This window comes from Geospiza fortis, unplaced genomic scaffold, assembly GCF_000277835.1.
Source record: "Geospiza fortis unplaced genomic scaffold, GeoFor_1.0 scaffold97, whole genome shotgun sequence".
Classification (NCBI taxonomy): domain Eukaryota; kingdom Metazoa; phylum Chordata; class Aves; order Passeriformes; family Thraupidae; genus Geospiza; species Geospiza fortis.
In genome coordinates, this window is record NW_005054343.1 from 4,164,610 (window position 1) to 4,186,235 (window position 21,626).

General features: G+C 48.3%; 1 protein-coding gene across 1 annotated transcript in view; it reads right to left on the reverse strand.

The window, feature by feature from the left end:
* Window positions 1-21,460, reverse strand: part of NLRC5 (NLR family CARD domain containing 5) — a 33,502-nt gene extending 12,042 nt beyond the window's left edge. The window contains exons 1-28 of the mRNA XM_031058402.1: window positions 21,341-21,460; window positions 19,200-19,280; window positions 18,015-18,315; window positions 16,601-16,663; window positions 15,405-15,470; window positions 13,233-14,982; window positions 12,773-12,856; window positions 12,355-12,438; window positions 12,195-12,278; window positions 10,635-10,724; window positions 9,939-9,989; window positions 9,551-9,616; window positions 9,236-9,319; window positions 8,835-8,918; window positions 8,609-8,698; window positions 7,675-7,740; window positions 6,530-6,607; window positions 6,048-6,131; window positions 5,771-5,854; window positions 4,750-4,839; window positions 4,575-4,622; window positions 4,061-4,129; window positions 3,348-3,431; window positions 2,542-2,625; window positions 1,684-1,773; window positions 1,527-1,589; window positions 886-969; window positions 200-283 (exon numbers count right to left, since the gene is read on the reverse strand). Coding sequence (XP_030914262.1) covers window positions 200-283; window positions 886-969; window positions 1,527-1,589; window positions 1,684-1,773; window positions 2,542-2,625; window positions 3,348-3,431; window positions 4,061-4,129; window positions 4,575-4,622; window positions 4,750-4,839; window positions 5,771-5,854; window positions 6,048-6,131; window positions 6,530-6,607; window positions 7,675-7,740; window positions 8,609-8,698; window positions 8,835-8,918; window positions 9,236-9,319; window positions 9,551-9,616; window positions 9,939-9,989; window positions 10,635-10,724; window positions 12,195-12,278; window positions 12,355-12,438; window positions 12,773-12,856; window positions 13,233-14,982; window positions 15,405-15,470; window positions 16,601-16,663; window positions 18,015-18,315; window positions 19,200-19,280; window positions 21,341-21,460 — 4,106 coding nt within the window. The remainder of the gene's footprint in view (window positions 1-199; window positions 284-885; window positions 970-1,526; window positions 1,590-1,683; window positions 1,774-2,541; window positions 2,626-3,347; window positions 3,432-4,060; window positions 4,130-4,574; window positions 4,623-4,749; window positions 4,840-5,770; window positions 5,855-6,047; window positions 6,132-6,529; window positions 6,608-7,674; window positions 7,741-8,608; window positions 8,699-8,834; window positions 8,919-9,235; window positions 9,320-9,550; window positions 9,617-9,938; window positions 9,990-10,634; window positions 10,725-12,194; window positions 12,279-12,354; window positions 12,439-12,772; window positions 12,857-13,232; window positions 14,983-15,404; window positions 15,471-16,600; window positions 16,664-18,014; window positions 18,316-19,199; window positions 19,281-21,340) is intronic.
* Between the last annotated feature and the right edge of the window lie 166 nt (window positions 21,461-21,626).

Consider the following 21,626-nt stretch of genomic DNA (forward strand, 5'->3'; position numbering starts at 1 on the left):
CTGATAAAAAGACTTTTGCTTATTTTCAGCAGGTTTTGGATCAGACCCTGAGTCACTACAGCCTGGTGGCCTTGAGCTGTGCTCACAGCTCAGTCTGAGCTTTGCTCCCAACAGGAGAGGGCAAGAAGCACAAGCAGCAGCATCCTGGAGGATCACACCACACCCTCCTGCTCCTTGGATTCACTGTGTGCTCTCTTACTTGAGGGAACAGGTACCAGGCACTCGATGCAAGTGGTCCAAGAGGCACCTCAGGCCTTCATCCCCCAGCTGATTCCTGGAGAGACTGAAAGGCAGAAGAACAATGTGGCCAGCCAAAACTTTGAAACAGGTTGCCCCAAGAGGTGGGGGTTTCCCCATGCCTGGATATTCAAGGCTTGGTTGGACAGGGTTCTGAGAAACCTGATCTAGCTGAAGATGTCCCTGCTCATGACAGGGAGTTAGACTAGATGGCCTTTAAAGAGCCTTTAAAAAAAAAAAGTATTCTATATTTTTTTAAACAGCAATGGTCCTCTGAGAAGCTTTGAAGAAAAAACTCTAATTTCCTGCACTTAAATCCTAGCTTAGCCAAAAAAGGTCTGCTTAAAACAAAGCACTGCCTTATGAAATTACCTCATGCATAAGCTGCAGAGCAAGCTCAAATGAAGAGCTCAAGTGAAGCAACAAATGTCTCCAAACAGTAAAGGAGTGAAAATCCCAAAGCAGCTGTCCCATCAGCTCAAAAGGACCTGTATAATTTCCCACTGATTGTGTTTCTCAGCACCCTGAATGAGCACACATACCCCTGCAGACAGGCTGGGAAACTCCAGGCAATGCTGAACCCCACAAACACAGCTCTCCCCCTGTCTCTCTGCTCAAGAACATGGTAACACCCTGAGCCCCACTTACTCTACTTCTGCCAGCCAGCCGTGCTGCTCCAGGATGCTGCAGAGCTCCTCCACCTGCCCTTCCCCAATGGCACAGCCTGTCAGCCTGTGGGAGACAGCAGGAGAGTGAAAGCATGGCCAGCAACCAGCTCAGCCTGAGCACTGAGCACTGCCCACCTGCACCTCTTCACAGTCTCTGTGCAGCATTCACATTTTTTGCCATTTCCTTGGTGCTGGGACAGAGACACTTCACAGGCTCCTGTGCAGGGGCACTCCAGGGCCATCCCTCCCAGAGGGCTGCAGACACATCTCACATCACACAGATGGGCACGTGGAGGTTATCCCCCAGAATCTGAGGCACACATTTGGAAAATGCACTGATGAGGGCTCAATTCAGCTGTTCATGGAGCAGAATTTGGTGCAACCCAAGATGATCATAAAGAAAAAAGGAGGAAAAGAAAAGCACTGGCCTCTGCCATCTCAGCGCATCCAAATGGTTCTGGATTGCACTTAAGCAGATTAATTGAGCCCTAAAGCTTAGGGGCCTGAGCTCCTTGGCCACCAGCCCATGAATTCTCAATACAAGAGGGAATCTGGCTCCTCCCTGCACTGGTGCTTCAAACCCACCCACAGAGAATGCCCACAAGTGCTCTGTGCCAGTACCTGCAGGATGTCCTTTGGCTCTGCATGCTCGCTCCTAAATGCAGGAAGGCATTTTCACTCGACCTGAAGCAGACACAAAGGACAGTCCTTCAGCACTGATCCCCAAAGATGACAGGCTTTGTAGGCCCTGCGGGGCTCCAGAGTCTGGGTGCCTCACCTGACTTCCACCACTCTGACCCGCTCACAGAGGTTGATGGAGCTGAGGAGTAGAACAGCACAACGTGGGGAAAAGGAGTTTTTCCTAATACTGTAAGGGAAGGGAAAGAAAAAACACAGAAATCAGCTCCTAAGAAGAGAGGCTCCCATACACACAGCCCAATTTCCCCATTGTTCGTTTTGAGACACAAAAGATTGGAGACATCCCATTTGACTCAGGATGAGGGAGCAAGGACCTAAAGTTTGGAGCATTGGCACTCAGTGCTCCTTTACCTAAAGGAGAGTCTCCTTTAGTGCCCTTTGACTAAAAAGGGAGCACAGACCAAGGGCTCACACTGAACCACTCCTCCTTTGGGGCTTCTGGACTAGAGACACCTCAAAATGGAAGCAACTCCTGACTGGGCAAACTCACTCTCACGAGACCCTGCAGCTCCTCCATGCTACAGCACCTTGTAAAACATGGCCAGGCTCCTCCTGGGCTCTTAGTCCACACAGAGGAGTGCCCTATCCCCTGACAGGGCGTCCCTGGCCTGAATTCCAGCCTGAAAAAATGTTTGAAAAAAGCCTGGACATGGCACTTGGTGCTATAGTCTAGTTGAGGTGTTAGGGCAAAGGTTGGACTCGATGACCTTAGAAGTCTCTTCCAACCTCATTATTCTGTGATTCTTAATTGTCCTCTGCTAAATATCATTAAAGTGCTGCTTTACTTCTGGAAATAAGAAAGGAATGGGTGTGAAATCATTTCTGCATTTTCTTTGCCTTGCTTGTTAGTTTACAATTGCTGATTAATGCTCCTAAGATCTGCTGTGCTGTTAACAGTTTCCAAACCAATGTTTGAAAGCAGGACCCCAACCATTACCTCAGTAGTGTCAGATGACAGAGGGATGGCAGAAAGCTCAGTAATGTCTCAATGCTCTGGTCACTCAATGAATTTCCAGACAGACTGTAAAACATGGAAGGAAACAAAACCCAGGAGAAATTGTTTCAATTCCTAATTACTTCTGTAACATTTACATGGACAAGCACACACAAACGGGCAAATTCTGAGAAAGGACATGTCCAGAAATACCATGAAAATTGGGCAAAATTTAATCCTTACAGCCTGATCTCTGTGTTTCTTTACATCCTACAGCCAATCAACATTCCAGTTTTAGGAGTCTTACTTTTCCATTACTGTACACTTACAAAATTATGCTACTGATGTGGGCAAATTCTGTGAAAGGGGAATTAGGTTATTTTTATTTGCTATTACTGAGTTTTTGTTCTGAGCAGCATTCCAATTTTCTTGGTGCTAAGCTCCTGCCTGGAGTGACCAGCCCTTGAGGAGCAGAGCTCATGGCTTGGTGGGCAGGAGCTCTTGCTCTGGCTGTGCTACAAGCTGAGGTCTCAAGGAATAGATGACAATTGTTTCTAGACACAGGATTGAGGAAGATCATGAGAACACACACATGTTCTGGGGCCTTTACACACTGATGTGGCAGCCTCAGGAGAGGCCAAGTTCTCTTTGAACAGGACAGTAGAAAGTTTGGGTTTAGCCAAGTATCTGGGTGAGGATGTGGTGAGAGGAGAGCTGGTGTACACCACCTGCCACCCTGAACATCAAATCTGGGGTTTGAACAGCAAATCTGGGGCTGGGGAGACACACAGACAGACAGGCTGACTTACTGGATTTCTGTCAGCTGGGGACATTGAGCCAGTGTCTGGCACAGCCTGGTCACATCCTCCAGACCCACTCTGCAGTCCCTGAGACTGAAGCAAACAAAGCTCTCAGGAGCTGGACATGCCCACAGGATGCCACCGGTCCCTGCATACCCCAGAGCCTCACAGCCCAGGACAAGGCCCATGGTGACCCTCTCACTTCCTCTACATGGATTTTGCTAGTTTGGTCTGGGACTAAGAAATCAAAACCTGGGACAAGCAGATGACTTCACCAGCCCTGAGCTATCAAAACTTTGGGTGTTGTCTCCCTGGAGCCACATCATTGGTGACTCAGCTGTCTCAGGAGATTGGAGAGCGTCTCTCCCTGCTCAGCACCATCTGGGCTCTCCCAGAGAAAGGCTGGAATTGGTGCCTCCTCTGTCCTTCTCCAGGAAGGAAATCCTAGAAGCCTTTTTGGGTGACAAACTGGCAGGTCTGCATGGGATGAATGTAGCACTCACACAGATCTGTCTCATTATTTATGGGTAGGAGCTTCCTCTGCTGGAAAGCAAGACAATCCCCTCAAACCAAGCCAAAGATGCTATTATTACTATTTATTTTCCTCTCTGAGGAGACACAGCTGGAGGGATGGGTCTGTCCCACACAGCACACTGCCCTACAGACCCCCAGAATCACCTCTCCCCCCAGCCCTGGTGGAAAGGGAAGCCAGGCTGCCATACCTGAAGCTTTGTCCTTTTGCCTCCTGCTTGGGCCGTGCCAGGGAGCCACTTGTCCATCTGCTGGCACTGCTGGGGAAGGAGCAGTTTAGCCCAGGAGCTGTGCTGCTGTTCTGCCCCCATAGCCAGCTCCCCATGAAGGGGCTGAGGTGGTGGCAGTGGCCTCCTGTTCCAACCTGCCTTCCCCCACCACGTGCCAGAATGAGGTTCAGCCCATCCCCAGAAGGAAAAGAGCTTTACTGGCCCTTTTCCAGCCTCCAGAGAGTCGTGCAGCCCCTCAGCCCTTGGGGCTGTGCTGTGTGCTGGCCAGCAGGGAGGTGACTGCAGCCTGTCTCAGCAGTGGGTGCTGCTGCCTGCTCCATGCCCCCATCAGCCATGAAACAGCTCCCTGGGCTTCCCCAGCCTGGCTGGAGTTTGGCTCTTCATTGAGGCAAACACCTCAGGGAGCCACGTGTCACCTGCTGCTCAGAACTCCACAAGGAGTTTAAACGACTTATGTGGGTGGGTATGATTTTACCTGAGTCTTTCCCAAAAGGTCAAATGAACCACCTGGGGGTGTCCTAAGCTGTAACCAGAAAAGAAGAACATCATCAGCATGGAGTTTGACAACACAAGCTCCTGTGTCATTCCTCAAAACCCACAGCTTGGGGTTTTAAATAGCAAAAGAATATAAAAAGCACTCCTGGCCATACCTGAGGCTCATTGTTTTAATGTGTTCCAGTGTAGTTAATGACTGAGCTAAGAAAAACACAGAGCTAAGGGAGATCCTGTTGTTGTTAAACCTGCAGGAAAAGATAAAACCAGCTGCTGCAAGCAAAACTGATAAAAAATAACCCCACAGCACATCTGCTGCACAGATCCTTGTGCAGCACTGCCACGCTGCTGCTGTGCCACCCTCTGCCTGTGTCTCCTGCTGCAGCTCTGCAGACACAACTCCCTCCCATATATTCTAAATTCATCCCTCACTTTCGGTGTTCAGAGAATCACAGAATAGCCAAAGCTGGAATGGGTCCCTAGAGCTGATCTGGTGAAACTCTCCTGCTCAGGAGGGTCAGCATGGAGAGACAGCTCAGGACACTGAACAGCTGGGTTTTTATCATCTCCGAAGAGAGAATTCACATTCTCTCAGGGCAACTGGTTCTAGTGAGATTGTCTGTAACTGGAACAGCCTTGGCTTGAGACAAGTTCAATTAACCAAACAGGAACAATAAATTTTTCTTTCACCAGTGCAGAATGGTGCCATTCTCCTTCAGCCACAGCCCAGAGCACTTGCAGTGGGAGTGCAGGTGAAATGCCCAGATAAACAAACACCAGCCAGCACTGCAGGTGAATTCAGACTCCACCACTGAAGCTGGGTCTCCCCAGCACTTCCCTGCCTTCCTATTCCCCTCAGGAGAGGAAGGGCTGCTCTCCCTCCCTGTGAGGAAAAGTTCAGTGAGTTGCTGAAGACCTCAGGCAGTTTCAGGTACCACACCTGACATAAAACCACCTGTCCCCTTCATGGAGGAGAGAGCACAGAGGCTCTGGGGCACTGATCTCAGCCAAGCTTCAAATGGACTCAACCTGCTCTGGGCTGGAGGTGGCACAGAGCAGCAGCACAGTGCATCTGCCCAACACGGAATATCCTGCCCTGATTGTGAGGGGCCCTTCCCAAATGTGCTTCCACAAAAAAAACCCAGTTCATGCATAAGGAAAAAACCAGGAGCTACTCACTTGAGAGAACGTAGCATTTTCAGTTTTGGGAGGCACTGAAACAGCTGCAGAAGTCCCTCATCTCCCAGAAAATTCCCAGATAGGCTAGGATTTAAAGAAAGGCATTTAATTTTCACAGTAAAAACACCCATAGGCACCATCAGCTCTGTTATCTGCATGCACAGCCACACCTTCCACCAGGCTGTGCCTCCACACCACCCTCTACAACACCAAGGGGCATTTTCTCAGCATCCCAAATAACTGCAGGTAAACACCAGGGGAGCTAAGGAGGACTCACTCCAGCTCAGAGATGTGGCCACATTCCTTCAGGACTGCACACACATTCTTCAGGTCACTGCCTTGAAGATCACAGTCTGTCAGTCTAGGGGAAAAAAAAGAAATCAACGATCCAGGTCTGCAGGAATTCAAATAAAGGTTGTAAACCTCACTCCTCTGAAAATTAGAGAATCAGTGAAGAGATAATAATGAAATTTAAAAATGCTTTGATGCTCAGCAGCTCCCACAGGGTCTCCAGGGGATGCCACCCCTGCCTGGCACTGCAGGTCCTGTGTCCTTGGGAAGGCACAGAGTGGGCACCAGGTCCCAGCCCCTTGCCAGGGGCTCCAGCATTCCCCCCAGCCTGGGCAGACCCTGCAGCTCCCCTGGCAGCTGGAGATCCCCAGATCTCTTGTGATTCTCCTCCTAGAGATGCAGGTTACACTGGAAACAGGACCCAGAGATGGGACATGCAGGGAACACAATGAAAATTGGCCAGGGTACCTGATTTTTTGGGTGGTGGTTGGTGTCTGGTTTTCCTCCCCATGTTGTTGGTTATCAGTAGAGAACACAGGCTGTTCCCTAAGTGAGCACAAAAGCAGACAGAGGTGAAACTCTTTTGCTTTAGCAGTTTGGCAGATCCCTGGGGCCGCCCTGGCTCCAGCCTGTATTGTGCCAATTGCAAACTCTCCTTTTCTACCCAAATATCTGAGCATGCAGGCAACTGGAGAGAAGGGAAAATAGATATTTCTATCTAAGTTTGATGGAGAATTCAGCTTTCGCTGAATTTAGCTTTTGCCTAAAACAGTTTTGTGAAGAGCCTGTACAAAAATCTGACTATTCATAATTAAATGGAACTGTCTATGACTAACTAAACTGTAACTAAAAGCTGCAATTATAAACAGTGAAACTATAAATCTGACTATTCATGACTAAATGGAACATGCAAGACCTAAAATATCTGAGTCTGAAATGCCACCTGGTGCCTTAAAGGAGCCCACAGATTGCCTGTCTCTGCCTGTCACTCTTTCTCAAGCACAACCACCGGGCTGGGCCTGCAAGGGTGCTGCTGTTTCTCTCTGGCTAAGAGGTGGAATTCCATGGGAAATGCTATTTTACTGTAAGAAAATGCTATTTTACAGTCCACAGAGAACAAGGGTATAGTGAACCTGAAGTTCCAGGAGCAACAGGAAACCATTTCTTGATCAAAACCTTCGGGTTGAGCTGTTTTAACCACAATTTTCTGAGGGGAAAAAATTAAACTCCAAACATCACAATTTAGGAGTACCATGATCCAGAATGCATAGTGTTCTGAACTGCAGAGATCTGTGAATCTTTTCAGAATTTGGTGTGGCATTCTCTTGTTTTTTTACCCTCACAATTGTCAGATTGCATGGGTGTCATTAAACAGCCTGCTCTGCTCAGGATGCTGTGGGATGGAACGTGCTCTAGAGGCAGAAAACACTACAGAAGGCAGTGACAACTTTTCAAATGGCTGAGAAAGCCAGGAGACAGCTCCACATTTAGATTTGGGGGTGGGGTGGGAGGCAGGAACTGCTGTGGAGTGGAGTGTTACCCTTGGTACCTACACAGGATGCCAGAAGCAAACAGGATGCTGAGATAACACCATTTGTGCACACACAGCCTACCTAGGAGGAAGGGAAGCAAACTCCCTGTCTTCTCTGAACCTCAGGACTGCAGTATCACGAGAAAGGCTGTGAGGAAGAGAAGTAATCAATCAATGTCATGGTTTGGTTATTTACAGGACTTCTTGTTTGGTTTTGTTCTGCAAAACTCTGGTGACACCAATCACTTGTGCTTAAAACACTCCCAAAGCAAGATAAAATAATCCCCATCAGTTTTAAACTCTGGTTGGATCAAATTCTGCAGTACCTGATGATCCAGTTTCTCTGAATCACTAGACAAAGCACAGACAAAATTGCTGTACTAGAGTGTGTTTTCAAGTGAAAGCAATAGAGGAGAAAGAACTTCCAGCGCTGCTCCAGGAGGTGTCACCAGTTCTCACACTCTGCAGAGATCCTGTCTCCAAAACTTCCCAAGGCAGAGAGAGCAGGGAAGCATTCTAAAACACCCCATGCATGAAAGAACAGCCAGTTTTACAACCACCAAAATTATGGCTGATGGCCTGTTGTCATCTTATTGCAGAAGTTCCAAACCTTCTCAGTGGCTTCTCAGTGGCAGCTCCACACAGCACTGACTCCATCATCTTCTTCACAGCACAGCCAACAAACTCCAGGAGTTCACCCACCCTTTTATTGCACTCATCTTTATTGGACACAGCTGTGTCCTGTTCCTAATCCCTGGTAATTGGTACAGCTGCAGCTCCTCAGGGGTGAGATTGCATTCTGCACTGTCTCTGTTCTTTCATTCCCCCTCTTCCATCCCCCACCATGGCCCTGGTGCAATCAGCTCCCAGCAATGTCACCAAGTGTCACCAAGTGTCAGTGACCACCTTGGGACACGCTCTTCACCCACCCCACGCCTGAGGTGACCCAACAAACCCCCTCAAATGCAGCTCCCAGGCTGGGGAATAACCCCAGGCATGGTTCCAGAGGCACATACCTGACCTGCAGCTCCATCACCTCCTGGCAGGTGTTGACTGACTTCAGCAGGCTGCACATGCCACTGACAGAGAGGTGGTTTTGACTGAGACTGAGAAAGAAAAAGGCAATTAGCTGGTCTCTGAAATCCCACAGCATGGCCTGTGAAGCAGCCACCAGTGCTGTGCATGCTTGGAACCATTTCCCTTCAGAGGAGGGAGGTTGGTTTTGTGCAAGGCAACACTTACTTCAGCTGCTTTGAAATTGAGAGACAGGGGAAGCTTTCCAGCAGACAACTGCAGCCTTCATCTCCAAGCTTGTTGCCTGATAAACTGAAGCATTTTCCAGTTAGTGGGGACTGATTGGAACAGTAAAAACAAAGCCCTCAAAACCTGCTTGCTTTCCCTTTCCTACAACTGCTTTTTTGCCAGGACTGTTCTTCTGTCTCAGATCAATCTTCCCTGCTTATTTCTGCATCAATCAACTTCAGACAAAAAGTTTTAGCCCTTGGGCAACACGATTCATGTTTTAGACCCAAACCATCTTGCTTTAGAAAATCTGTGATCTTTAAGGCCCTTTCCAACCCCAACCAGTCTGTGATGCTGTGATCCCCTGCAGCTACTCAACAGGAAGGAAAGGAGGCACTCACTCCACTTCAGAGAGACAGGGACAGCTCTGGAGAATGGCCACAATCATCTTGGCGTGTTGGGAGAGCAGCCTGTGGTCCTGCAAGCTGTGAACAGGAAGGCTTGGTGAGCAGTGAGGGGATGGGGGTGCCCCTGGCTGGGCTGGACAGGATTTCTATTGTCATTTTTATTTGCTGATTCAGGTTCATTTCAAGCTTTTCCACATGTGGAAATATCATCTGTCCTTAAGGATGAACACATCTGCTTCTCTGGCCCTTCTGTAGTACCTGCCATCTGCAAATCACATGCATCAGCAGGACTCTTATATCTACTCTTACCATAAATTCACATGTCTAGTTGGAATGATGTGTTCTTTATTCTCTTCCAACTTCAAATCCGGAGATCTGCAAACAAGCAAAATAATCTGGCTTTTAATGAGCTTTCATGAACTATCCGACAGCTTGGGTCCCAGTTAATATTTCCCAGCAGAAAGCACCAGGTCTGTGTTCTGTGAATTTTTTGCAATAGAACCATGGCCCTCAATCTTACCCAGGCTCTAAGGAGCTGCTTTGGGTGTGTGTGCAAACCCAGCTATTTCTGGTTACATTTCCCATTGCTCAGGCAGATGCAAGAGCAGTGGGCACCAGCTGGGCTGGCATTGTGGTTTATGGTGACATTTCAATCAGCACAACTGAGCACAGCGTAACCACAAGTGCAGTGTCTCACCTTTGAGCTCTCCTAGATGTGCCAGAAAAATGAATCACCATGGTGTCCCCCCTGAAAAAGAGATCCAGGTCAGTATTAGGTCACACACTGAAAAAGACTGGGCTAGGTTTTGGTTTTGGTTTTTTTTGCAAAGTTTGTTGGAAAGAGATTCAGTAGAAACTCCCTTCCAGCAAGAAAAATAAGGAAAAGCCATATGCAGTTTCAGTTACACCAGGGATTACTTTGGCCTGTTAAACTTAGAACATAAGACAACCACAAGAGCCAGGATGATTTAAAAAATCTACCCTTTGTCACCCCAGACACATGAAAACCCCAAACCCTGTAATTTAAAGGAATGCAGAGCTAGAGCTAAAGTCACACATTTTCACTGAACTTAGCTGACTCATAGCAAATTTGTGCTAGTTAGTAAAGAATTCCCTTTCTGATATATTGCAGAGCTTAGGAGCAAGTTTAAATTCTGTTTTACAGGAAGAAGTATCACACCCTGCAAATGGTTTTATAGACCAAGGATAAAACGACCTATTAAAAATACGAAGAGGAATTCATATTTTGTTTCCAATACCAAAGAAAAAAGGAGTCAAACTGATTTTTGTTCACTTCAATTAGCCAACAATTAAGCTGAAAAAGTGTCCATTTAAAGTCAGCATCTAAAGAGACAACCTACTTGCTTTTGAAAGAGCTCCCATGTATTGATACCTGGCACAGAGTTCAGTGACATTTTGACACACGATGCCTTCCTTTGCCAAACTGAGAACAGCATTCAAGGAAAGATGGTTGTTGCTCAGGCTGTGAACATGAGCAAAAACAGAAGCTCAGCTGCTGGACCCCACAGCAGGTTCTTTTGTTACACAAATGCCCTCTGCTCTGCTCCCCAAACATCCTGAAGCACACGATCTTTTAATAAGGGTATTTCTCAAAAACTTCTGAAATTTCCATCTAGGACTCCACAAAAGCATTCTCAGATTTTATCAGTTCTTTCTCTGCAAGCTGTAGCTCCCATGAATTTAGAATCAGAGATAACTCTTCCATGTGCAGCAGAATGATCATTAACCAGTTTTGGGTTAGTTAGTGGAGGTAGTTCACATTTCATGATTACACCACTGATCCACAGTGCAGTTCAACTCCCACTACAACAAATCCAATTTAATTATGGCTTATTGAAGCAGGGAGGCCTGAACACAATCCTCCAGCCTCTGAGGATTTAGTCTTTAATTGCACATTCGTTCTGTTTCTTTACTTGTTGGACCTCATTAGGTGTGAAACACAAGATCTTGCTGCTACAAATCCTCTGTTTGTTCTCAGGGCCACGGGGCACCACTCCTGAGAGCCTGGAGGGAGCCATCCCTGAGAACTGTGTGTGTATTAGAGTGGGGATTACAAATGACACTGTTTTCCTGCCTTTTCTGCTCCCTGGGGCAGGCTGGCATTCCCTACAAGGCTTTTTCCAGTGTGCCCAGGAAAGCAAGAGCAGCAGGTCCATTCCTCTGTCCTTCTGCCGTGCTTTTAAACACTTCTGACCACACTGCAAAGCCAGTGACTAATCCCTGCGTGGCATCCAGCAATGACTGCAGGTATTTTGGGTTCAGCTGCTTGCACCTGAGGGTGTGTGGAAGGCATTTAAAGGCAGAGTGTGTCCCTTTCACCTGGGGAGGGCAGGTGGTGCTCTGACTCCATGGCTTTGTGGCTATCCCTGTCCTGTCACACAAACTCCACTCAGACTCCAGCACTCACAGCAGCTCTGCTGCTGCTTCAACTGCCCCTGGCAGCTCTTCAAAGGCTTTAAATCCCTTCAGCCAGGCTGCTTCTCTCCACCTAAAAAGCTGCAGATCCATGCTGGGAGTTTTGCAAGCAGTCTGTCCCTCTCAGCCAGCTCTGGATGGCCACAGGAGCTTTAGAAGGAGCAGCACAGGAGAAGAGAGCTGTGAAAGGCTGGGAAGACTTTGATGGAGCCCTCCTCCCTAAATCAGAGTGAGATCTCAACCTGAACCTCACCAAGGGGAAGAGAAGAGGAAAAGTCAAGCTAGGCACTGAGCTGAGCACATGCACTGTAATTCCTGCAGAGGTGTCAGTGGTGCCAGGACTCCCTTGGGATGATTTTAAAAGAATTAGAAAAGAACTGTGAGGCTGAGCCTACCTCAGACTGAGCCCAGCACAGCCCTGCTGGCACTTAAATGTCTGTGCCTCAGCTTGGTGCCCCACATCTCTGTGCAATGCCTGGCTTCACAGTAGCCAAGGTTTAAGCCATTTTTTACTCACTCTACTTTCTTCAGTTTTTCCATTTTGGAAAACAGGTCCATCACCTTCTTCACTTCTGGATCCCGGATCCGGTTGCCCTGCAAGCTGCACAGGATTCATCCCCATTAGTATCCCCAAGGAAGGAATGGCTGAGTTATCGCCATTGCCACAACACACTCACTTTATTTCCTCAAGCTGGAGGCACTGGGATGCAGCCTGGACCAGGTTAGTCATGCCCTCAGCTGTGATGCACCCACCTGTCAGCCTGGAAAGGGAAAGGATCACTCAAACCAAGCAAAGGGAGGACTGGAATCCCCTGCAGCACATGGCAAGCCAGTCTCAGACCCTTGCCTGCACCATGTGCCCACCATAGAGACAGAGGCAGCAGCCACCTGAACCAGCTTCATACTCCTTTTCCAGCAGGGTAACACAACCCTGCTCTTGGTGCCAGCATAAAGCAAGAGCCACATGTGTCTGTGCTGCCCTGTGTGGCACTGCCACCCTCACACCCTGCACAGAACAATCAGCTGGGGTGAGCCAAAGTCACTGAGTAGAGGACAGACAGGAAGGGAGAAGAGGTGCTACAAGCAGAGACTTACTCCAGTTTCTTCATGCTCCCCATTCCTTGTAAGACCTTTGAAAGAGCAGCAGCAAAGTCATCACCACATCTCCTGCTACGAAAGCTAAAATGTGAAAAAAGGGGAAAAAGACAAACACACCAAAAGCTGATATTCTCATTTGCTTGCAGGATTCACCCTTCCTTAGTATTGAAAAGAAATGCCTATCATCTTCCCTCTTATCTACTGCATTAACTCCCCTGTTGTTCACCTTAATCAAAATGAAAAACCAAACAAACATATAGCCAGAATGGATTTACCACCTTATTATCCTTCAGTCATTCATAAATTCATTATTTCATACACTTCTGCAGTACTGGAGTGATGCTGTTCTGATCAAATTTTCTCACATCATCTCTCTCTCTGTTCTAGAACTAACTTGAGGTTTGACCTTCCAATCCCTTCTCCCCACCCAGCAGCTCACAGCACTCACTGTGTTTACCTCAAGTGTTCCACATTTTTACAGCCAGCCAGAACCTCCAAACATTCAGTGTCCACAAGACATCCTGCAAAATCCAAACAAATCAAATCCTGGCCCAAGTTTATGACAAAAACCAAAGCTGACATGTCCAGCGTTGTCAGTCTGAAGTTTTTAAACTCATACTTGAAATTCAGCAGGCTCCCAATGTGCTGGGCCACCTCAAGGTTTTGGGTTTCAAAGGTGCAGTGGCAGAGCTCAAGGACCTTAGGGCCTGACAGATGAGTGGCTGCCAGTTTCTTGAGAGACTGCAGGATCACATCCTGCTTTTCCTGCACCCAAGCTTCATCTTGCTCTGCCAGCAGCATGAGGAATGTCCTGCACTCTCTTGATGACAAGCCCGAGAGAAATATGTGAAAACTCTCCATAAACTCAGTCTTTGTCTCATTCTTTAAAGTCCACTTTGACTTCAAGAAGAACTTCTTCTTCAGGTAGTTCTTGTCCACCCTCCTACTCACCATGAGACACAGTGCTGCAAAAAACTCCTGCAAGCTCAAGTGCACAAAGGCATAGCCAGCCTCTGGGCAGGTGCCACTCGTCTTCACCTCAAAGACAGTCAGCAACCCATGCAAGGAAGCAAATGCCTTCACGTCCTCAGGAATATCATGGACATAAAATACAAGTTTCTTCTCTTCCAGGCCTCTCAGTGCAAGGTCAAAGAGACCCAAAATGGCCTTTTTGTTACAGTTCACCTGAGTCTCCTCATCACCTGCACAGTCTCCTTGCTGCTTGTTCAGGAAGATGAGAAACATTTTGATATAAAACTGTGTCATGGTCTGAGGAAGCTCCACACTCATCTGGTGTTTGAGGAGCAGATACTCCAAGCAGATGCACACAATGTTACACAGAGCAGGGATGAGGCACATGCTGAGGAGTTTGGTGTTGTTCTTCACGTGAGCAATAGCTCGTTCTCTGAATGAATGCTGGCAGAAATAGTGGCTAACATATTCCTCAACCTTCTCATGGTCAAATCCCCCAATTTCTCCCAACACACTTACTGTGTATAATAGGAAGTCAGGCAACCTCTTGGGGCGGCTGGTGACCAGCACTGTGCAACCAGGCAGGAGGTTCCCATGGCAGAGGTCTGCAAAGAGCTGGGATATGGACAGAGGGGAGGTAAGAGCTGGGCCTCTCTTAGAGGAGGATGACACGTCCATGTTGGCTGCAAACTCATCCAGCCCATCAAAGATGATCAGTGTCTGCTGGGCATTCTCCAGGAGGCCCTGGAGCACGGCGTCAGGGCTGTCCTCTGGCTGAAGGAACATGTCAAACAAAAGCTCCTTCAGGGTCAATTTCCTCTTTAACAAATTCAGCTGCCGAAACTCAAACAGGAAAGTGAAGAGAAATTGAGGTAGGACACCTTCTGCCCATTTCTGACAAATCCTGTGCATGAGCCTGGTCTTGCCTATCCCTGGTTTCCCAAACAAAAAGATCACCTTGGTCGTGTGCGACGGGGCCTCGCTGCAGAGCAGGTCTGACACTTTCACAGCTGTATCTGCACACTCCTCTGCCTCAGGAGCACCTGCCAGGCCCTCTTGGGCTTTCTCTGCTCTCTCTTTAAAGCGAGGGGCTTTGCTCTGATGAATGACAACGTTGACAAAGGTTTGGTTGAAAGGCAGTGGCTGTGTTTGCTCCTGTGCTTCTGCTGCTCTCCTGCTTCCGTACCTCTGGCGGATGGAACTGATGAGGAGATGCCTGTACTTCACACATGCATCTAAGAGAGAAGACAACAGAGGGGGCATGAGGGTGAAAAAGTTAGTTCTGAGTCACCACAGATCCAAAATACTACCACTTATAGATGGAGAAACAATGGCCCTGATCAGAGGTTGCTGGGTAGAAATGACAAATTTTGAACTCCTGAAAATAACACATAACTGTTCCTAATTTTTCACAGGGGCCAAAGAAGAACAACATTCAGGAAAAAGATGAGACAGCTTTATATGAAAATTAAATCTTACTAAGATGAGAAATAGGTATCTGTGTATTATGCATATTATTCCCTGTCCACTAGCTCCCTCTTCACCCATGCTGGCCTCCTAACGCTGGAAGTTGATTTCCTGGGTGTTTCTGCAGGGATGTTAAATAGGTCCTTTCCTCAGAGGGGAGCCCAGCACAGCTTCTGGAATATCCACATACCCAACCTGCGCCGTTTGGCATCTTTGTCACTCCCAGAGCTGCTGCAAGGGCGAGGGCGAGCAGAGCCTGGAAATGGAAAGGTCAGAACCACGTCAAAAGAGCATTTTGGACGGCAGCATGTTAAAGCTGGGCAAAACTCTCCAGCAAAGCATCTGGGGAGCTGAGGAGGAAAAACTGGACAGACAAAACTATTTGTAAACTCAGGCTGAGATTGCACAATTGCTTCTTCTGAGATGGGCCACAAGCACCTCTTTTTGAGGTGAGTCTTTTTGCAGGCTGGATGAAGCACCTGCCTCGCTTTGAACAGAGGAACTGCTTTGATATCCTGGGGAATGTGGCTGGGAATATCTGTGTCTGGGGAATGCAGGGCCCACAGATTCCCAGGGCTGTTTATAGTGGTTCATTTCCTGTTTTTTTTATGGTGGACTGTCAGATGGAAAGAATGGACAGAGCTGAGAGAGACGCATGTCTTTCTTGACTGGTCTTAGTAACTTCAGCACTATTTTCAAATTTCCATTCCACCAGCAACTGGTGAGATGGACTCACTAGGACACACAGCAGCTGGCAGCAGTCTGAATGCAGAACAAAGGTCACTTTTTTCTTCTCTTTTTCAACATCTTAAACCTGCACATGGCACAGAGGACATTCATCTGATGTTTGCAGTGCTGTGACTCAGCAGAGGCACAAGTGTCTCTTCATGACCTGCACCAGCTGGGAAAGTCTCAGTCCCAAATGCACCCCTGAAGAAAACCCTGCTATCTGCTCTCTTAAGCTCCTATTCTGACAACTCTGGAGTGGTTTCTGCTTGATCAACACCTGAATAGTTTTTCTGTTCTTCCTTTAAAAGCCAAACCAACTTCTTGCAGCTCCCAGTGAGCTGACCACAGTATAAGAGAAAAAGCATGGGTTTTGTACAGTGGGTGGGAGATTCCTGCAGAGAAACTAAAAGGAACGAGTTCCTTAGCAGGGGCCAGCAAGGCTTTTCTGAAATTCAGTGAGAGAAAGCAAAACCAGGGGAGGTTCACGTGGGAAGCACCAAGAACAGAACAATGAAATGGCAGATTGCAGTGGCTTCTCCCCACCTTGCCAGTGCTGAGGGTCAATACCTGGGACATCTGGACATTTGGAGCCCAGCCCAGGCCATGAGCAGAGAAAACTTCCAAGAGCTCAGTGCCCAGGGTCTGTGCCAGCCTTACCTTTTGGCACAGATGACTGGGCTCTCGTGTCTGTGTCTGATTCTTCTGTCAGGCTGAAGGTACCTAAAGGAGTTGAATGAGAAATTAATTATGGCTCATGTGAGCATTCTGCTCTTGAAATTCAGAGTGCAGCTGGCCAGAGACAAAGGACAAGCATCTTGCAACACAGACAGTGGCACAAACCAAGGCTCAGTATAAGGGATGCAAACATCCAGGTTCAAAAGTCTCCATCTGATCTTTTCCTTCCAGGTTACTGTGCAGAACAGTTAGTTTCACTTTCAAGGCAGAAGAAAAACAACTTTACTCTCTGATGTAAACAAACTCGGAGTATGGGCAGCCCTGGCTGATCTAAAACCACACTGTGGCCCAAAAGGGAAGCCCTACTTTCCCTGCAAAGAAGGGTTTCTGTGAATAAACCACTGGCTGAGTTGGCAGCCCAGTCAAGGGCCTTTTCTGACTCACTGCACAGCTCAAAGCTGCCACAAAACCCCCTCAGCATAACCAGAAGCAGTTCACCTTCAGAAGGATTAGTGATGCTCAGCTGTTACTGCAAAAGTTAAACCAGCATAAGCCAGCTCCTTAAGAGACATCCTTCTATGATATGTCACAGTATCAAAAGGCTGAAAGCTGCATCTGCTTCAGTCCTGAGAGAAATCCCCACCAATCCACGTTCCCTGATGGTTGTGTGGTCTTTGCCCTGTTTCATCTCAGCCAAAACAGATCCTGCTGCTGCTGCACTTGCTTACAAATGTTGCATCCACCCAACTGATGCAACCTATGAGAGTTACCACAACAGAATGTGAAAGTACCGTTGAGAAGGACCCACCCTGTGAGACTTCCTGCAGAAGAGAAGAATTCATCACCAGACAAAGCAGCCCACTAAAGGAAAGGCACAGCTTATCTGGCCCCACAGGCCCTCACAAGGCAGAGGGTGTGCACACTCTGTGTCGTTTGCAAGATGACACACACCAATGGATCGTGGTCCCCAGGGATCACTCGTTTTCTCTAAAGCCACTGCCTCTGCTAATGAGGAATATGGAGAAGTGGTTTTGTGTGGTAATTCTATGATTCTGTGTTCCTTGCCTTTCTGGGTCAGGAAAACTTAAAAAAAAAAACAATTAAAATTCCGCAGATCAAAGAGATTGGAGTATTTCTTCCTTCAAATAAATCCATCCAAAAATTGCATCTCAGTTTTACTGGAGGTGGGCACATACAATTTTTATTGTTTTAAGCTGTTAATGTCAGGGGGATTTACCTCAAATTACATTTCTCAGCCAGAAGTTGTGCTTCCAAGAAAAACAAGGCCATGCAACTGAGGGCACTGGTGGTCCCACTGCCTGGACTGGGTGATGGTGATGGGTGGCCAAGGCGTTGGCTGTGTTTGGTCAGGGGAAACTGGCCTGACCTCTCTTACCTTCTCCTGCAGAGCTCATGAGCAGCACCTCCAGGTCCAGGGGCAGGTCATACTCCATGCAGACAGACTGTGCAAAGTGCTTCCAGGCAGCAGGACCAGCCTCCTCCAGCAGGTCAAGGAGCAGGGATGTTTTTTCCCTGGGGCTGGTGATGGTGCCCAGGCTGCTCAGGGCTGCCTGGGGCACGAAGCGCTGGGCAGTGCAGAGCAGCCACTCGGGGCACTGGCTGAGGAACTCCACCAGCTGGGGACGGGCTCTTGCCACAGCTGCTGCCAGCTCCCGGTCGTCGTGCTGGAATGGGGGCTACAGGGATCACACAAAGGGCAGCAGTGGGCACAGGAGCAAGAGATGTTCACCCACACAGCCCTGCGTGGCTTGATCTGCTTTTCGACCCCTAGGCCTAACCTAGAATTTCTTACCTTTACTCCTGAGTTTAGAGATCTGAGCCCACTCATGGCAGTCCTTGTCTGCCATCACAGTGCCTGACAGCGGGACTGTGAAGGACAGGGGCAACCTCTCTGGCACCAGCCAGGGAGAAGCTGTTGGCATCTATATTGCTGCAGTGGCCATTTGTCAAACATCCCAGACATCTCTCACATGTACCAGGACCTCTGGGGAGGTCAGGGATGTTTTTGTTATTGCTCAAGGGTGGTCAGACAGTGGCAAGGTTTTCTGCTTCTCATAACACCCTACCAACAAATAGGTTGGGGATGCACAAGGGGCTGGGAGGGAACACAGCCAGGACAGCTGACTTCACCTGGCCACATGGCATCATGCTCAGAACATAAATCTGGGGTAAGAAAGAGGAAGGCAGGGAGTTAGAGTGATGATGTTTGTCTCCCAGATCACCATTGCATGTGCCTGCTTTCCTGGAGATGGCAGAACTCCTGCTTGCCCATGAGAAGGTGGGAATGAATTCCTTGTTTTACTTTCCTTGTGTGTGCAGCTTTTGCTTTCCTTGTTCAGCTGTATCTCAATTCACAAGTTTGTGCAGGATCCCCCTGCACAAAGGGCTCAGGCAACTGCTCTTGCTGCTCATTTTGTGGGGATGAACAGCCCATTTCTGCTTTGGTGACAACTGCTCTTGCTGCTCATTTTGTGGGGATGAACAGCCCGTTTCTGCTTTGGTGACAAGGCCACCTCCATTCCCTCTTGCTAACCACAAGGCCACACACATGATCTCCTACCTGCATTGTTGTGTAATCAGTCTCCTTCCAGTTGTCAAGTGCAAAGGTGGCTTCTCCTCCATATTCTGACAGAGAATTGATCTGCTGGAGGCAGTCTCAGAACACAGACACACCCCAACACATGGGACATGCCTCACTTGGTACAGTTGCCTGGGGATAACGACAGCAGAGCTTGGTGTAGACACGCCAGGCCACGGCAGTTATGTGTGCCACAAATCTAGGAGCTCTGCCTTTGATCCGAGGCTCAGCTCTGATGCTTTTTGTCTCTTCTCACTCAAACCAGCAGCGACCACAAAGTTTCGACATTTGAGGATTCACTCCTGGTCTCATGAAAATGCAGGACTGAGCCCTGTGCCCTAGGATGCAAGGGAAGACAGCTTTAGAGGAACACTTTGTGGGAATCACAGCTTTCCTGGTGTCACTGCCTGATCTGAGCTGGGCTGTGCCACTCTGCTGCTGTCAGCCCCTCTGTGGAGGCTGATGCAGAAGCAGCAGCATCTTGCTCAAGTCAGGCAGTCAGTTACACCAGAAAAACTGTGAAAAGCTGATCCTCTGAGACTGCACAGCTCTCACAAAAGAGTTCCAAGTGTAGGGAGTTGAAAAAGCTCCCAGTGCCAGCTTTCCACCTCTCAGCACAAAGGGTGGAGGGAAATTTCAGCCTGCTCTGCATCTGGCAGCAGCTGGTGTCCAGCCACCCCTCCCACAGGGAAAGGGAAGAGGAAAGCAGTCACCATCCGATCAACAGACAACAACGGACTTAATAAAGCCATACTAAATGCATACATAAACGAATAAAATCAGCACTTCATGCCAATGAAGACTGAAAGCCATTCAGACAAAGAGTAGATTCATGCACGTCAATGAAAGACTCATATTCAGGATGAAAGCAACACTGAAAAGTTGAATGAAAGCTCAGCCACACTGCACAGCTCCTGTACTACTGGTCTGCTCAAGAACGATTGGCAGTTACCTTCAATAAAATACCTCTGATCCCAAAATGAAGCACAAAAACCTCCCAAGAAAAGCCAGAAAACTTTTGAGCCTCGATCCTTACCCTTCAAACGCAAAACCGTCTTTAACAAACTTTGCAGAACTAAACCTCCTCAACTTGGCTTTTGCACTGCTCCCAGCCACAAAAAAATTAAAATAAAATGTGAAACTCCCTGTTGCAAATCCACCAACTTCTTGCCCGCTCTGAGGGCACAGAGCACTTACCAGAAGCCCAGAAACAGAGTACCAGCACCAAATCCAGTGTGGGGGTCACCAAACAACAAAGCTGGGGGACAATACCCACGGCCTTGATTTCCCCACGTGCTAATTCACCACTACCCCCAGGTACAAAGTCCTTCCTGCCTTTAATGAACAAAAGACTGAGCAAAATGAAAGTAAAACCAGTTAGGAATTCCCCAACTGAAATGTATCTGCAGTAAAAACAGAGAAATTAGCAAAAATATCCGATCGGAACAGAGGAAGGGTAACATCCAAGCCTAAAATCTATAGCTAGGTGATAATTTAGGTGAAGCATTTGAGGAGTAGACCAAAGAAATGGTACCCAGGGCAAGCAACAATAGTTGTTGGAGTTAACAGTTAGTGGAGTTTGTTTTGGTCAAGGCACTTTCAATGGGAATACTTCTATTCACATGCATAAATCCGATTATTTTGGTACACGGGGAAATATTTAATTACCTCTTCCATTATATGTAAGAGGAAAAAACAAGTGTCTTTTCCTTTGGAATAAGAACAAGGTTAAAGTGATAATGTAGCAGATGTGAATGATTAGACAAAAGATCCCATGTCTAGATAGAGCTGTGTGTGCAGAGGTCTCCAGATCTAATCGGATGGGCTGCCACAATGAAATGTTATTAATATTTCTCTGAAGGCCAGGGAAGCTGCATTGGAAAACCAGATGGAGCCTGCAGCCGAAACCCAGAGAAGGCAAGATGGCACACTGTGCTGTGCCATAATTCACTTAGCAGAGGAACAAATTACCCAGATGCAGCAACACCCGTGTCTCCGGACAGGCACACCGACCCTGGCTGTCCTGCCCTGAGTGGGGGAAGCTCTGCAGGACCAGGGCTGGATGGAGGCGGCCACGGGGACACCTGCCAGGCTCGGCCCCACTTTGCCGCCTCCCGGCCCACCTTGTTCCTGGGAGCACAAACCACCAGCTCGGTGGAAGTTCGGACTCCAGAACCTCGGAGGCGTTTTCCAGCGTTCACATCCCGCTCTCTAGCCCAGCTTTTCCCATAAGACACGAACATCTCGGGGCTGGGGAGCAGAGCCAGACCTCCAGCCCCAAACCCTCGTGGGGTTCCCAGCACGACGCCTCCTCGCCCCGTCCCTCCCCGTGTGCCCAGCGCGATGTCCCCGCTCCCCGGAGCGCTCACCTGGCCCCGCTGCGTCCCCGCGGGCAGCCCGGGACAGTGG